General features: G+C 43.4%; 1 protein-coding gene across 1 annotated transcript in view; it reads left to right on the forward strand.

Moving 5' to 3' along the window:
* LOC124613856 (atherin-like) overlaps positions 1-17989 on the forward strand; it is a 53698-nt gene that overhangs the window by 26607 nt on the left and 9102 nt on the right. The window contains exon 2 of the mRNA XM_047142581.1: positions 1759-2134. Within this exon, the coding sequence (XP_046998537.1) occupies positions 1759-2134 (376 nt within the window). The remainder of the gene's footprint in view (positions 1-1758; positions 2135-17989) is intronic.

Here is a 17989-nt window from a genome sequence, read left to right on the forward strand (position 1 = left end):
TAATGTGACCAGTGACGTAAAGATATAGATTAAAAAATGTGTTAAAAGGCTTCAAGTCATCGCCTTGTCCACGACCCTCTCATACAGCGCGAACTCTAACCACTAGACCACAGTGTCTTCTTACGGCCATCTACTTCCCATAAATACATCAGTTATATAACGGACGCGTAAAACTTCTGTTGCGTTTTTCTCGGAGCTGCCACAGTAGTGCACCTTACTAATTGCACATTATTTTGTTTTGATGGCCTACTGAAGGTGTACAAAGTCTGAAGTAAATGCGCGATGCCAACGTCGTGGCGTCGCCTTGTAAGATGTGTTGGTACACACGTGGTTTTAAATGACTAACAAATAACACAGTACGATAGTTTAACAAAATACACTCTTTTAGTGTAAGGATGTTTAATAGATTCTTGAGAGGAATATGAAACTGACAGTACCGCGTTCGAAAATCTCACATTCCTGTAATGATTCAGCAGTATCTTAAAAAGTTGTAGAAATCAGTTTTATGTATCGGATTGATATGGAATGTATTGACAGCCTTAGCAGGTTGAACAACCATGTGAGAATTTTCCCGAACAAAGGCTCTGATCCATTGCTGTTGGAACTCCTGAAGGAAGGACTGCCTAACGCAAAGGCCATGCACCACCTGGTAGCGAACGTTTTGGAACTTTTTCAGTGTCATGTGGCAGTTGAAAAAAATTCAGGAAAGAACCGAAAACACAATAGCGCTGGAAATGTGTTTTGTGAAAAAATGATTATTAGTACGTTTGAGGTTCAACTCTTCATATGCAGTTCCCGTATGAATACGATGGATTGATTACGCAACTTCATAGATCTGCAGATGATCAACTTTGATCTAAAATATTCATATCGCAAAATACAGGTGCAATTGAGATGGCAGAAATAGACGTAAGCTTTTTAAAAACGTTCAAATGTGTGTGAATTCCTAACGGACCAAACTACTGAGGTCATCAGTCGCTAGACTTACACAATGCTTAAACTAACTTCTGCGTAGAACACCCCCCCCCTCCCACACACACACCCATGCCCAAGGAAGGACTCGAACCTCCGGCGGGAGGGGCCGCGCAATCCGTGACATGGCGCCTCGAGCCTAGTGGCCACTGCAAGCGGCGGTAAGCTTTCTAAAACATCAACAATGTTGCTGAATTATGTGGTCACGAATACGCTCGTAATTAAATGAAACAACAAGTTTACTGTTACCAGTCACCGTTTCATTTATTTCCACAACGCGTTTCAAAGGTTTAAACCTCCATCACCGGGTGGGTTTACTTTAGCTAGTATGACATTTGTGTGTGTGTGTTGTGTTACGATTTTTTGGAGGAACTTGTGGCACCGTCTCCAGTGGTCACAGGTTCCTTTCGATGTCGTAACACACCGTAACAGTCACTGTTGCGGTGACTGGTAACAGCGAACATGTTTCATTTAATGTCAATAACAGTCACGGTAAAGCTTAACCTAAAATTTTCGCATTTAAACGCTCGTAATAGCGAATAAAAGACTGTTTCGGAGATTTCAGCTGCTTTCAAGTAAGCTTTGAAACTCTTTCCATAACGAGAAAAATAACAGACTTTTTAGTATAAAAAGGAATACATAAGTTCGGCCCAATAAAAATTAGAAATAGATTTCTGTCATGATCAGCAACACTGTGGATCAATGGCACACGTGATTTTCAGATTTTTAAAGTGACGTGACGTTTCTAACAGAGACTTCAAAGTGATTTTCCATCGCCTCTGCCAGAGTAGCGGTGCGGCGGCTGGCCGCAGACAGAGCTGTCGCGTCGACGTCACGGCTCCTGACCTCAGACGCGTGTACGGCTGCAGACATCGGATGCCGGGCAGCGGCCCGCGGCGCTTCTGAGGACGTCCGGTCGGCCGAGCCACTGGCGGCTGCAGCGCCCGCTCTGGCGGCGTCTCGCGTGTCGCCGCCCCCACCGCCCCCGCTGCCGCCCTCACCGCCCCCTCTTGACGCAGAGTGGACGCCAACGCCACTCTTCACGACTGCGGCCTGTTCCCACACCACACCCACCCTCCGCCACGCGCCGCACCCTCCACCCATGACTGCCGCAGCTGGCGCCGGATGCAATTACCGCTGTCTGCGCTCTCGAGGGCCAGTGGTAATGATCTGCCGTACCACCGAGCCGGCCAGATACGTGTCCGAGATCACGCGTCAACATGCGCAGGCGAGCAGCGGGGAAACCGAAACGGCTGCTTCGAAACAACACTGTAAGGCGGTACGGCGTGCACTGTTTTTGCTGTGAATACGTTCCCCGTGTTGTTCAAGATCGTAAGGAGTAAGTGTTATGGTTGTTGATGATTCTTCCGGGTTATATGGCCGTGGTCCATGGAATTCTTCTATTCATAACGTTCCGTCCAATATTACGTTGGACATCCTCAGCGGTGTGGCTGGTCCTGCTGAGTCCTGCCGAGTCGGCAGAAGAATTATCAACAACAGTACTGTCCGGTCGTGAAAGCCTTCACTGTATGGTAAGTGTTATGGGTTCCGCTGTGTGAAGCCAGCTCTAAGAATGGATAAATGTCTCTGAGCACTATCGGACATCTGAGGTCATCAGTCCCCTAGAACTTAGAACTACTTAAACCTAACTAACCTAAGGACATCACACACATCCATGCCCGAAGCAGGATTCGAACCTGCGACCGTAGCAGTCGCGCGGTTCCACACTGAAGCGCCTAGAAACGCTCGGCCACACTAGCCGGCTATGAATGGACAGGTCATGTTAGTCTGCCCTCTCTTGATCTCCATTGTCTGTTCGAATCACTTCACACTTTTGTAAAGTTGCTTTTAAGCTGAATAGTACATCTGGTTATGTTGTCATCAGGAAGGACATCCGGCTAGCAACTATGAGTAACATAGGGGAAACAGGGTGTCCCAAAAAGAACTTTACAACTTTAAAAGCTGCTATAAATTTATTGAAAAAAGATATAGAGCTGAGTTTAGTATTATTTAGTGCCTTAAACTGAAGATATTGTATGTGGCTTCCGTTGGTTATCTTGCACACATCCCATCGGAAGTCGATTTCTTCCCTAACTCGGTGTAGCATGGCACGTGTAACTTGCCGAGTGGCGGCGTAAATTCTTGCTCTAAGTTCAGGAAGAGAAGCCTGCGCAGGAGGTACAAACACGATGTCATTGATGAATCCCCACAAAGAAAAATCAAGTGGTGTCAGGTCTCGGGGAAGTGGAGGCCATGCAATTGGCGCGTCACGGCCAATCCATTGACCCGTAAAGCAGTCTCAGAGAAAATACCGTACGTCAGCCAGGTAGTGCAATGGTGCACCATCTTGCACGAAGTAAACATTTCGTTCTTGGTCATCCTTATCGATCTGGCGTATCAAAAATTGTCGTAGCATATCCAAGTACACTATCCCGTCAACGGTTCTCTCATGGAGAAAAAAGGTGACCGTACACTTTGTTCTTGCTCAACGCACAAAACACGTTCCGTTTAGGACTATAACGAACATTCTGAAATGTTTGGTGTGTATTTTCACTGCCCCAAATCCTAATTTTATTTTTTTTAGAAACATTCGAAATTTCAAATTATTGGCACACTCAAAATTTCTGTTATTAATTACGCAATCATGTAATGTTTAGTATGTTATTTCTGGATTTATTTATGAAACAATAATCGAAATTATTAACGTAACAGAAACTAGTAGAAATTCATTTCTTAAGAAAAACCCTTTGGAATATGGTTATTTCCGCAGAGTGTGAGAGTCTTAAGCATGCCTCTGATGTGATCGGACGTATTTTTGTATTTTGTGAGAACAATGTAAGTTCGGCTTTGTTAATGTGAAAAATCAAAGTACTGTATGATATAGTAAAATGTCAGAAAATATATTTACGTAAGAAAAATGCTGTAACAACGATCTTCAGATTTATTTAGCTCAACCCAACCGTGAGGTTGACATTTTTCAGCTTCAAGAATCAGACCCCTAGACAAGAAGAACTGGAGCGAACTCAACATGACAAGCTAAGTAAACCAGAAAGTTTATTGTAATCATTGCTCCTCTCAAATCTTTATAAAAGACTGTGTAATGTCGACTGTAGATGGAAGTCGGAAGGAGGGGATAGATCACAGCACGCATGATGCTGCACCGGCATCCTACCCTCAAAATCTTTAAACACTGTGCACTCACCAGTCAAAATGAGTGTGGTACTGTGTTCTTCCCCAATGTGCGTCTTTCCAGGGGTGAATTTCACTCTGACTTCATTTTTATGGATGACAATGCGTGACCCGCACCGAACGTTGCAGACAGAGCAGCTCTTTGAACCGCCGGCCTCGGTGGTCTCGCGGTTCTAGGCGCGCAGTCCGGAACCGTGCGACTGCTACGGTCGCAGGTTCGAATCCTGCCTCGGGCATGGATGTGTGTGATGTCCTTAGGTTAGTTAGGTTTAAGCAGTTCTAAGCTCTAGGGGACTGATGACAACAGCAGTTGAGTCCCATAGTGCTCAGAGTCATTTGAACCATTTGAAGCTCTTTGAACCAGAGGATATTCGGTGAGTGGACTGGAGTGCCTGTTCCCCCGACTTAAGTCCCAGCGAGCAAGTGTTGGACTCAGGGGGGGGGGGGCGTATTGCACGCTGTCCACATACACCAACCACAATCCATAAGCTTAATCAACAGCCCTGACGGAGGAATGCAACACCCTGCCACAAGAACTCCGTACCGACTTTGCGGTCAGGTGTGGGAGCATTTTGTAGGGCATCCATTGCTGTCCATAGTGTGTGGTCACGTAATAGGTGTCCCGCCGCTTGTAATATCGAAGAGACCATGAATTGCGATGACTACGCTGTAACAATTGTAATAATTAAAAAAAATTGTTTTTTTCTGTTCGTTTCATTGAATATTTCTTTCGCGTATCTTCTGTACTATAATATAGCATTTCCTTCTATGTACGGTCCAAGTTTCATAGGGCTACGTTATTTTGCAGTGAGACGTTATGACAGAGTTTCTTTCATCCTTACGTTTTGCACACCATTCAATTATTTATAAGAGACGACCAGAAAGTTTCTGTCCTAAGGGCACACTAACCCCTGGCCTACATGCCGGTGCTTATATACCCGCAACAGTGTCGCGCTGTGCTGCATATACGTAACGCCTTCAAACGGCAACTGTTCGACCGCCCCTTTTAGGTACGATGCTGCGATGTCTTGAAGTTGTGAAGTACCTTCTGAGGCACACCCTACTCAGCTGCCCGACAGAGGTCATAGTGATTTCAGGAACAGTGTTTAGATATTTATTAGTTTATTAACATTAATTTTAGGTGCCGCGTGTGTAACAGATATGTAGCTGTAAAACAATTGCTCGGTAAACACACCAGTCCGGCAGGGGGCGGGGAGGGGGCAGCGGAGGGAGACCGAGGCAACTTGTTATGCAATTATCGACTTTGTTCTGCGTTATGTAACGGTGTTCACTTGCTGTGTAGGGGACGAATGAGGGATCGCTTGGAACGGCGGTAAGGAATACTTAGTTGATGATACTGCGACAGGGAGATTAAAAAAGCTCTTCACGAATGCCTAAAGGAAAGAGGGGGTTAATCGTATTACTTCTTGAAGCACTCAACACAGAATTACATGTTTCATGAGTTGTAATTTCAATTCCACGGGATATTCATTATTATTCTGGTCGCTGCCAAAGCGCTTAGATAGCCAAAGTAATTTTTCCTACTAAATTTCTGCAATGTTAAAGTAGTCATTAATTTCAATTAACGATGATTTATTTTTTGAGATGTACTGGTAATTAACCAAACATTTAGACGACTTCTGTCGGACAGAACATCTCATTGGAAGATAGTCTGTGAGTGTCACAACTTCGACTGTAGATAATAAAGTTTTGAAGACGCTGATATCAAGTGCTGCGATTGTTCTTCTGTTATCCGCTATACTCACCATTCCACAAGAAAAGACTGCCACTCCTGCTGTACTGGTGTTTAACAGTTGCATAATTATTAACAGACAGGAACACAAATAAGGAAAGTCAGCAACGTTTGTAAATTTTCTTCATGATTTCCCGTCTACATGGAACTCGGCTGTCAGTATAGGAAATAACTAGCGCTCTGCCTGTATTAAGCGCTTGATTGAAAGACAAGGTGTAGCATAAACAGCATAGCGTAAGACCAACAGCATATCACTTCCACTGATGACGCAGAGCTGTCCCTTGTAAAAGTTTTGAACCAAAGCTGTCAGATCCCATTTCATCATTGTTTTGCAGGCCAGAATGCTCAACATACGAGTGGGTTGGTGGTGTTGCTAATACGGTTTAAGAACAAACAAAGAAAAAATACAATTCATATACGAGATTGCCCAGAAAATAATGCATGGTATGTTTTTTTCTCGGCCGAAGACAATGTTACTAACGCGAAACGTTATGTATTGATCATTTGAGTGATTGCGCCAAGTTTCCGTCACTTCCGACAGGACAGTTTCACAATGGCGTCTGTAGGTGATGTACATTATAAGAAATGCGCCGTCATTGAATTTTGCAGAGAACGAAACTGTGGGGAATATTCACAAACGCTTGTGCAAAGTCTATGGAGCATCTGCTGTCGACAGAAGTATAGTCAGTAGCTGACCACGGAGGACGAGGTCATCAGAAGGCGGTTTGGCGGAGCTCCACGATTTGCACCGGTTGGGGAGACCATCGATGGCTGTCACACCTGACGTGTTGCAGCGAGCTGTTGACGTCATTCGCGTGAACAGACGCATTACGAGTCGGCAACTGGGGCTGCATCTGTCAATCAGCAAAGGAAGTGTGGCTCCACCACCTGAACAAGGGTACGTACCGACAAGGCTTACACGCCCTTGTTTCGCGCTGGAGGAAGGCGTTACAAGATGATCGAGATTACGCGGTAAAATAGGGTGTGTAGATAAAACACCATTCTCCATTCATCCGTGTGTGCAGTTTTCATTATTTTGAATACAGAATTGTTGAACAAAAAATGCGGTGTATTACTTTCCGGGCAACCTTCGTATATTGTCGGTCCAAAAAGTTTATAGCCTCCATTAACAAAAAAATTGACGAAAGTTGAAATGGTGGTTTTAACGCTTCAGGTGTTCTACACAGTTTTCCCTCACATGAGCACAAACCTCAGAACGTTCCTGCAGCCATGTGAAACTTTCAGAGGAGGAGGAGGAGGATGTTAGTGTTTAACGTCCCGTCGACAACGAGGTCATTAGAGACGGAGCGCAAGCTCGGGTTAGGAAAGGAAAGGGAAGGAAATCGGCCGTGCCCTTTCAAAGGAACCATCCCGGCATGTGCCTGAAGCGATTTAGGGAAATCACGGAAAACCTAAATCAGGATGGCCGGAGACGGGATTGAACCGTCGTCCTCCCGAATGCGAGTCCAGTGTGCTAACCACTGCGCCACCTCGCTCGGTGAAACTTTCAGAAAGATATGTCTTTGTAATGTTGTTCAACTTGCACGTCGCACTGCCTTGAACGTCTGTTATTTCTGCACTTAATAGTTTTGTTCCAATGGTTCCAATGGCTCTGAGAACTATGGCACTTAACAGCTGAGGTCATCAGTCCCCTAGAACTTAGAACTACTTAAACCTAACTAACCTAAGGACGTCACACACATCCATGGCCGAGTCAGGATTCGAACCTGCGACCGTAGCGGTCGCGCGGTTCCAGACTGAAGCGCCCAGAACCGCTCGGCCACTCCGGCCGGCTAATAGTTTTGTTCAAATGGTTCAAACGGCTCTGAGCACTATGGGACTTAACATCTGAGATCATCAGTGCCCTAGACTTAGAACTACTTAAATCTAACTAACCTAAGGACATTACACAGATTCATGCCCGAGGCGGAGGTCATCATTGCCCTAGACTTAGAACTAATTGAATCTAACTAACCTAAGGACATTACACAGATTCATGCCCGAGGCAGCATTCGAACCTGCGACCGTAACAGCAGCGCGGTTCCGGACTGAAGCGCCTGGAACCGCTCAGCCAGAACGGCTGGCTAATAGTTTTGTGGTTGTTTCGTATTGACGGAACAAAGTTTCGCCGCCCATGATGACTTTTTCCAGAAAAGAATTGCCTGTAGTTGGTGTTTCAATCAAGTCCCGCCGGCCGACCACGAGTCATTTCTGTTCGGGAGGCAAGGTGTGTGGGACAAGCTTGGTACACTCTATTCTAGTTTTCAGAACATTCTGGACAATTTCTTGAACACTTGGTTTAGAAGTGAAATGTGTTGTGGTCTTCGTATTTAACACTCTATGGACTATCAGTGGGTAAAGTGAGTTAGTCGTTGTGAAGTAGTTTGCCGAGGGAAGGGGTGTATGACCTCATGTGGTCGAGGCTGGCCGAGTGTTGCCCATTATGCCAAAATAAAGATGCCGAAAAGTATTTTTATGTAACTGTGAACTAACATAGAAAAATAGTTATTTAAAATCTGTGAAATTATTTCAAGAATATATCAACAAAGTGAAAACTGAAACGTGTTGACTGTTTTGATTAGAACTGATACAACGAGGTAAAACCCGCGAACCCCTGCAAATCCAAATATTTTGTGAATACTCTACTGGAAAGAGAGAAAGAATATCCCAGGACGTGAACCACGGGAAACAACGAAGAAGAAATGTGTATTGCTAAATATCTATAATTTTGATCCCACATCACTTTTGAAATTTCCACCCTGTTTGCTCAGTGTACTGTTAACGAAGGTTGAAGTAAATGTCTGAATTTAAATAACTTATTTGTGATAGTACTTGTAATATGTAGTTTTGTGCAAACACACACTTTTTTAAATGCAACAACGCCTATTGACATTAGGAACTGAAAGCAGGATAAATCAAAATGCCAATGGTGTTTGTTACAGGATTCTAGTGCGAGTCGTTTACGAGAGATCGTATTTGAAAGTCTCCACACCGAGGCTTATACAGTACCTCTGGTAGCACCCACTAATGAACAACGTAAATGGAGAAGCTACAGGGTGTCGTAGGTAAGTAATGAGACTCAGTCTAGAAAAACAAATTTATTGATCCAATTTGTACAAAACGTCAATATTCTTCAAAGTACTCGCCTTGGGCGTCGACACAACGTTGCCAGCGCGTTTTCCAAGCTTCATAGGCCCCACTGTAGTCCGTTTCAGTTATCCCAGTTAGTGCCTTCGTGACAGCACGTTGGATGTTCGGAATATCGTCGAACCCTTCAGGCATCTTTTGACCTTCGGAAATAGGAAGAAATCAGGAGGACTCAAGTCGGGGCTGTATGGTGGCTGTGGCAAAACTTCAACTCCAATTCAGGTCAAGTAGGAGGTCACGAGGAACGCTGTGTGCGCCGGGGCGTTGTCGTGGTGGAGGCGCCAGCGTTGAGTAAGGTCCTGTCGCTTCCGTTTGACGGCTCTGTGCAATCGCTGAAGGACTTCTTTGTAGAATTCGGTATTGACAGTCTTCCCCTGAGGGACAAACTCTTTGTGAATTAACCCCCGCTTGTCGAAAAACACAATCAGCATTGTCTTGATGCGGGACTTTGACATTCTTGCTTTCTTCGGCCGCGGGGATGCCGGTGTGTGCCACTCCGAGCTCTGGGCTTTCGTCTCCGGGTCGTACTGGAATGTCCACGATTCGTCGCCTGTTACTACGTTGTCTAAAAAGTGTGGATTATTTTCCAAATCATTCAACATCTCACGGCAAACGCCCACTCATTGTTGGTTTTGTTCGGCGGTGAGCACTCGGGGAACCAATTTTGCGCAAACTTTCCTCATCATCAAATCTTGCGTAACAATTTGGTGAACCGTAAATTTATTCACGGAGACCTCATCGGCGATCATTTTGAGACTTAAACGACGGTCGGAGTCCAGGAGTTCTTTCACTTTGGCCATCGTTTCATCCACACGACTCGTTGAAGGGCGTTCAGATCGTTCCATGTCTTCAACGGATTCCCTCCCGTTTTTAAATTCATTAAACCACCGGAACACTTGAGCTCTTGATAGGGAGTCTTCTTTGTAGGCCTCCGTAATCATAGCAAAAGTTTCCGAAGCAGTTTTGCCCAAGCGAAAGCAAAATTTGATTGCATACCGCTGTTCTATCGAGCGATCCATCTTCAGCGTTTTCACAAGTGTCACGGGCACACAAACAACGTAATACGCGCGCCCTGCGAGCGACTGGGGCGCCGCGCGGCGGCCAGTCTCATTACTTATCTACCATACCCTGTAGTTGTGTGGATTCTGACCAGTAACGAGGCAACTGACCATCATAGGTTGTGTTGAAACTGACCACCGGCAGCGGCAGTACACGCTTACAGCTTAGTATGGAACGACTGCTGCTGCACACACGCTATTCTTTCAGCGGAGATGTCCGACAGGCTGCAGTAATATGTCGTCGCATATCATCGGGAGTAGTTGGTGTGTCCTTGTAGACGGCGTGTTTCAACTTTCCCCACACTAAAATGTCTACAGGCGTTAAATGCGGGGAACGGAAAAAAAATGTAAATAACTAATGCTACTGCGTCCATTCACTTCTCACTACCAGTTATTTCACACACAATGGACCATGTAGACACACTAACTAGTAATTCCCCATTTTCTTGTCTGAATGATTTGGCCAGCATCTCTTAATAATTAGTGAGATGCTGAGCCCAGAAAGTGGATAAGGTATTACTATTACACAACAAGGAAAAGAAAAGAAGGGGACAGACAAAGAAGAAGAAGAAGAAGAAAATAAAGGAATAGGGAAGAAAAGAACTTTATAGTACGAAAGAGTTGTTTGAAATGCCAGAGACTTTATTTTTATTTATGTGTGTTGAATCCTTAAGGAATCCCTACTCTGTGCTATCTAAGTAATCCTTCACCGTGTCTCATGGGACGTGCCACATTGTTGGAAGGACGTAGTACGAAGCTTTACTTTTTCGAATGGTGCTAATTCCAAGGGCTACATAGATACGGCGCTGTGACAAAATGTTCGACTTTCCACATAGGCGATGAGTACGAAGTGTGGATAAATTTCATACACGCCAGATGTAAAGAGAAAGGTGTTAAAGCAAGTACACCCGTGGTCTAGAGCTTCAACGGATGTCATGTGACGTCCGCTACGATTAAATACACCGTACAATGACGAACAAAAAAGAAAAGCAGCGTCTTTGATTATCAATCAAAATTGTAATCGATCTAGGTTTCAGCTCCCGCCAATGATAAATTTTGGTTAATAATCAGCGTTGGCACCGAAGACATTCGACATTCTTCATTCTGCTAACTGACTTGTCAAAAGGTCGGATGCGCGGAAACAGGTTCAGGGCACTCTCTTGTCCTAGGGGGTGCTACACTTCCCCTAAAGGCAGAAAAATCAGCAATGATCAACGGCATAAGGATGCAGAAGGCAATGGAAACCACGGCATTAAAAACACGTAACGTGTATTCACAGGACATGTGGTCTGTAATTAAAAAAGTGTCATAAGCTCTCCATTGACAATAGTCCCCCATTCGGATCTCCAGGAGGGGACTGCCAAGGGAGAGGTTACCATGGGAAAAATATTGAATAATCAACGGAAGGATAACGTTCTACGAGTCATAAGTTTGAACGTGGTAGGGAAACCAGAAAATTAGAAAAGGGAAATGCAAAGGTTCAATCTAGATGTAGTAAGGGTCAGTGAAGTGAAGTGAAGTGAAGTAGAAAGAAGACGAGGATTTCTGGTCAGATGAGTGTAGGGTAATATCAAGAGCAGCAGAAAGTGGTATAACGGGAGGATTCAGTATGAACAGGAAGGTACGGTAGAGAATGTGTTTCTGTGACCAGTTCAACGACAGTGTTGTTCTTATCAGACTCGACAGCAAACCATCGCCGACAACGATAGTTCAGGTATACATGCCGACGTCGCAGGCTGAAGAGATAGAGAAACTGTATGAGGATAGTGAAAGGGTAATACAATATGAAAAGGGAGATGAAAATATAATAGTTGTGGGGGACTGGAATGCAGTTGTAGGGGAAGGAGTAGAAGAAAGATTTACAGGAGAATATGGGCTTGGTAGAAGGAATGAGCGAGGAGAAACTGAGTTCTGTAATAAATTTCACGTAGTAGTAGCGAATTCTCTGTTCCAGTGTCACAAGAGGAGGAGGTATACTTGGAAAAGGCCGGGTGGTACGGGAAGATTTCAGTTAGATTACATCATGGTCAGGCAGAGATTCCGAAATCGGATACTGGATCGTAAGGCATACCCAGGCGCAGATATAGACTCAGATCACAATACAGTAGTGATGAAGAGTAGGCTGAAGTTTAAGACATTAGTCAGGAAGAATCAATACACAAAGAAGGGGGATAAGGAGGTATTAAGGAATGACGAGATACGCTTCAAGTTCTCTAAAGCTATAGATACATCAATAAGGAGTAGCTCAGTATGCAGTACAGTTGAAGAGGAATGCACATCTCTAAAATGGACCATCGCGGAAGTTGGAAAGAAAGACATATGTACAAAGAAGGTAACTGCGAAGAAACTGTGGTTAACAGAAGAAATACTTCTGTTGATCGATGAAAAGAGGAAGTACAAAAAAGTTCTGGGAAACTCAGGAATTCAGAAATACAAGTCACTGAGGAATGAAATTAATAGGAAGTGTAGACAAGCTAAGACGAAATGGCTGCATGAAGAATGTGAAGAAATCGAGAAAGGAAAGATTGTCCGAAGGACAGACTCAGCTTACAGGAAAGTCAAAACAACCTTCGGTGGCATTATAAGCAACGGTGGTAACATTAAAGAGTGCAACGGGAATTCCACTGTTAAATGCAGAGGAGAGAGCGGATAGGTGGAAAGAATACAGTGAAAGCCTCTACGAGGGAGAAGATTTGTCTGATGTGATAGAAGAAGAAACAGGTGTCGATTTCGAAGATATAGTGGATCCAGTATTAGAATCAGAATTTAAAACAGCCTTGGAGGACTTAAGATCAAATAAGCGCGAAGGGATAGATAACATTCCATCAGAATTTCTGAAATCATTGGGGGAAGTGGCAACAGAACGCCTATTCACGTTGGTGTGTAGAATGTATGAGTCAGGCGTCATACCATATGAGTTTCGGAAAAATTTCATCCACACAATTCCGAAGACAGCGAGAGCTGAAAAGTGAGAGAATTATTGCACAATGAGCTTAACAGCTCATGAATCCAATAATATACAGAAGAATGGAGAAGAAAATTGAGGATGCGCTAGTTGACGATCAGTTTGTCTTTAGAAAGAGAAAAGGCACGAGAGAGGCAATTCTGACGCTGCGGTTGCTAATGGAAGCAAGGCAAAAGAGGAATCGACACTTTCATAGGACTTGTCGTCCTGGAAAAAGCCTTCGACAATGTAAAACTGTGCAAGATGTTCGAAATTCTGAGAAAAAATACGGGTAAGCTATAGTGAGAGACGGGTAATACGCAGTGCGAACAAGAGCCAAGAAGGAATAATATGAGGGGACGACTAGGAATGAAGTGCTCGGATTAAAAAGGGTGTATGATGGAGATGTAGTCTTTCCCCCCCACTGTTCTATCCGTACATCGAAGAAGCAATGATGGAAATAAAAGAAAGCATTAGGAGTGGAATTAAAATTCAAGGTGAAAGGATATCAGTGATACGATTCGTTAATGACTTTGCTTTCCTGAGTGAAATTGAAGATGAATTACATGGTCTGCTGCATGGAATGAACAATCTAATGAATACAGAATATTTATTGAGAGTTAATAGAAGAAAGACGAAAGTCATTAGAAGTAGCAGAAATGAGAACAACGAGGAACTTAACATCAGGATTGATGGTCACGAAGTAGATGAAGTTAAGGAATTCTGCTACCTAGGCAGTAAAATAACCAATGGTGGACAGAACAAGGAGGACATCAAAATCAGACTAGCACTGGCAAAAAGGGCTTTCCTGGCCAAGAGAAGTCTACTAGTATCAAACAAATGCCTTAATTTGAGGAAGAGATTTCCGAGAATGTACGTCTGGAGAACAGCATTGTATGGTAGTGAAACATGGACTGTGGGAAAACCGGAACAGAAGAGAATGGAAGCATTTGAGATGTGGTGCTACAGACGACTGTGGAAAATTAGGTGGATTGATAAGATAAGAAATCAGGAGGTTCTGTGCAGAATCGGAGAGAACAGGAACATGTGGAAAACACTAGTTAGGAGAAGGGACAGGACGATAGGACATCTGTTAAGACATGAAGGAATGACCTCCATCTTACTAGATGCATCTGTAGAGGGCAAGAACTGTACAGGAAGACAGAGATTGTAATGCACCCAACAAATAATTGAGGACGTAGGTTGGAAGTTCTATTCTGAGGTGAAGAGATTGGCACAGGAGACGAATTCTTGGTGGACCGCATCGATCAGAAGACTGACGACCCGAAAAAAAAAGGAAAACAGCATATGTCAAAGCATCACGGGTGAGACAAAGTCAATGAAGAGAAAGAAGTACTTCACGAAAATCTTCATCTGAAGTCTACGAAGATAAAAAAGTCGAGTGCTGGAGTTATATGCAAGCAATATTAAAAATTAACCTGTGAAGATGTCCTAATAAGTGAAGATGAACAAAACAGATAAATGAGTCGATAGAAAAAGTAGATTGAGACCTTCAACATGTTGCAACAACTTGTTGGAAGAGAAATTGGAAGCTGAATAAAATATACCAGAAACAGAAAATGAAACATACTATCCACCTCTGTAAGTCACTGCGCAAATGGAATACAACTCGCTACTCGTCACCGCGGACTCTTGCCAGCATTCGTACAGAGACGTAGTCTAATTCCATTAGAGGGAATGATAGTTCACCGAAAAGTACAAGCGGCAGCGGTGCGTGAACTGTGTCTGCTACTGGAGCTCGAGAACAGAGATATGTCGGTTAATTCCAATCCTTTAAAAATGTATTTTCTGCTTTAGAACTGGCCTTTTGGAATGTATTTGCCAGTGTTCCATGCGAGTTACTTGTTATTCACACACACGTTTCCTCGCAACCTTTCTATTATTCCGTTTAGGGCTTATACTCTGGTTTCTGGACTGTGCTTACCATTGGAACGTTATTTGAATCAAGGCCATCAAGAGCACTTAGGTTACACAGATTAAACTGGTATTTTAGCTGGCACAGTTAAGGTACCGAAGAGCGACACTTGCTTGCATGAGGTACTAATACATTTTTCTATTGTGAAGACTAGACATTACAAAATAGATATGTGACACATCGTCACAGTGTATACATTATCAACGAAATGTTAATGGACAAAACTATGCGGTGGAAAATAGCTGGAGTTGTGCATGCGGTTAGCGGCTGCACAGAACACTGCTGCAATCTCACCCACCGCCATAAACAATTCCGACCACGAGTATGCAAAAGTTTATTAGATTCTCAGAGCAGCCAACTCTGGCGACTGAAACATACAAGCCTTCCAGTTCTGATAGCTACACAGTTTATTTTAATTTATTTCAATAATGTTTCATGTGTTCTGAATATGGACAACTTACGATCGATGAAGTTGTCACTGAAGCTAAACAACTGAAGTCAGACTCGGTGCAGATATGAATCACTATAGGGAATGAAATTTTATGGCGTTAAAATACATCTAGGAACCCTACGGAATAGGGCTGTTTGTGCAGCAGGAAAATCTGGGATTCCTGGTGAAACTCCACGCATTTTTAGAACACTTAAGAGTTCATATATAATTAAAAATTACTATATTTGTGATATATGTGTAGTACGACTATGGGTAGGGGTCGGGTTGGGGATGGAAATAGGTGACATTGAAACTTAAACTTAAATCTAGGCGGCTTCTAACCAAACTACTGTGGATATGAAAGGGTGGCAGCTTGTAAACATGTAGTTGTGGGGTAGTAAATCAGGAAATCGTAGCGCAATCTGGACCGATACTGCTGTTCTTCACTTATGTAGACAATGACGAAGAATGTAGCCTGGGTCCGAGAAAATTCAGCTCTTTTCAGAGACTGGCGCTAGAGGTGCAGACAACAAGACAGCAGTCAGTTTGAAGCATTATTCCGAGGAGTCTGTAACGGGACATCCTCCACTAGCGTTACTTTTCATCAACAGTAGTTGTCGATACCAGTATTATTTTCCGACTTTTGGACAGGTCAATATCATCTCGGCTTCTTTTCTGAAAACTTTCATATAATTTTATATATGGTATGTTACATTCCAAGCTAATATTTATGAAAATGAATTGCTTTATAAAATGTTTTAGTCTCGATGTTCTAATCGATAAGTACTAGTTATGAATGTGCAGTTAAAATTATTTTTTAGAAACTTTTGAAATTACGAAATACTGGCACACTTAAAAATTTCTGTCATTAATTACATGATACTGTACTGGTTACTATGGTTATTTATGGATCCATTTATGAAATAATAATCGAAAGTAGTAATGTGACAAAGTAGTAGAAATTCAATTGTTAAGAAAAATTTTAAACCCTTTGGAATACCGCTTACTCCACAGAGGGTGAGAATGGTAAGCATGCGTCTGATGTCATCGGACTTATATTTGTGTTTCTTGCGAATAATGTAATTTTGGCTTTGTTAATGTGAAAAATCATAAGACTGTATGATATACTAAAATGTGAGAACATGTATTAACGTAAAAACAAAAAATTGTGCAATAACAAACTTCAAATTCATTTAGATCAATCCAAGCGTTAGGACCTACAACGTGAAATTATCTGCTTCTAGAATCAGACCTCCTAGAAAAGAAGAACTGCAGCCAACTCTACATGACAAGCTAAGTAAACTAGAAAGTTTATTCTAATCTTCGCTTCTCTCATATCTTCTTAAAGACTAATGTGGACAGTAGATGGAATTAGGAAGGAGGGTGGAGATAGCAGGCCACAGCTCTCTTTCAGGAAGGTGGGCGGAGGGTCTAAACCAGTAGCTTTGTCGGTTGTACAGCGAGACGGACTGTAGATTTCTCGATCTACAATACACGGTAGAGACCTGAAAAGTTGTCCTAGATATGTCCGGAGTTCGCCTTACACCAGAAACAACCATTCAGGTGACAGAGTAAATGTGGAATGCACATGCAGGTTTTTAGGTTAGGCGAAACTCCGAGACCCAGCTAGAAGAATCAGAATGAGATAGAGAGTTATTACTACGGAACACTAATAGCAAATGTAGGCACGGGGGATAAATTTTAAAACATTATTCGTTAACTGCTCGAGGCGTTCGGAGCTAACTGTCAGATATAGTCACCCCGGGTCAAACTAGGAATAGAGTGGCTGCCTGGTCAGTGACTAAACGAATTACGGTAACCAGGGAAATTTGCGACGTTCACCGCACGACAGAATCACTTCGGTTCGTATAATTACTGGGTATATGGGCACGCCGGGCATCGAACCGGCCAGTCATCGGTTCGGCGTCCACTGTAATGTGGCCTTCCATTGTGAAGCCACCCCATCCAACCGTCATCCTGGAGGCCTGGGGGTCCAGGCAAAACGTTGACAGGCCGAGGCTCGAACTAAGGGCCTCCCGGCCACCGTGCCACAGCGCGTCCACCAGAGCCAGACGCTGGACTGGTGCTAACCGCAGATGGGACTAATTGACAGCACGTACTTCACTTAATGTTCTAATCGTATACAGAGTGAGTCACCTAACATTACCGCTGGATATATTTCATAACCACATCAAAAACTGACGAATCGATTCCACAAACCTAACGTGAGGAGAGGGGCTGGTGTAATTGGTTAATACAAACCATAGAAAAATCCACGGAAGTATGTTTTTTAACACAAACTTACGTTTTTTTAAATGGAACCCCGTTAGTTTTGTTAGCACATCTGAACATATAAACAAATACGTAATCAGTGCCGTTTGTTGCATTGTAAAATGTTAATTACATCCGGAGATATTGTAACCTAAAGTTGACGCTTGAGTACCACTCCTCCGCTGTTAGATCGTGTGTATCGGAGAGCACCGAATTACGTAGGGATCCAAAGGGAACGATGATGGACCTTAGGTACAGAAGAGACTGCAACAGCACATTACGTCCACAT

Source organism: Schistocerca americana, chromosome 4 (assembly GCF_021461395.2).
Source record: "Schistocerca americana isolate TAMUIC-IGC-003095 chromosome 4, iqSchAmer2.1, whole genome shotgun sequence".
NCBI lineage: Eukaryota > Metazoa > Arthropoda > Insecta > Orthoptera > Acrididae > Schistocerca > Schistocerca americana.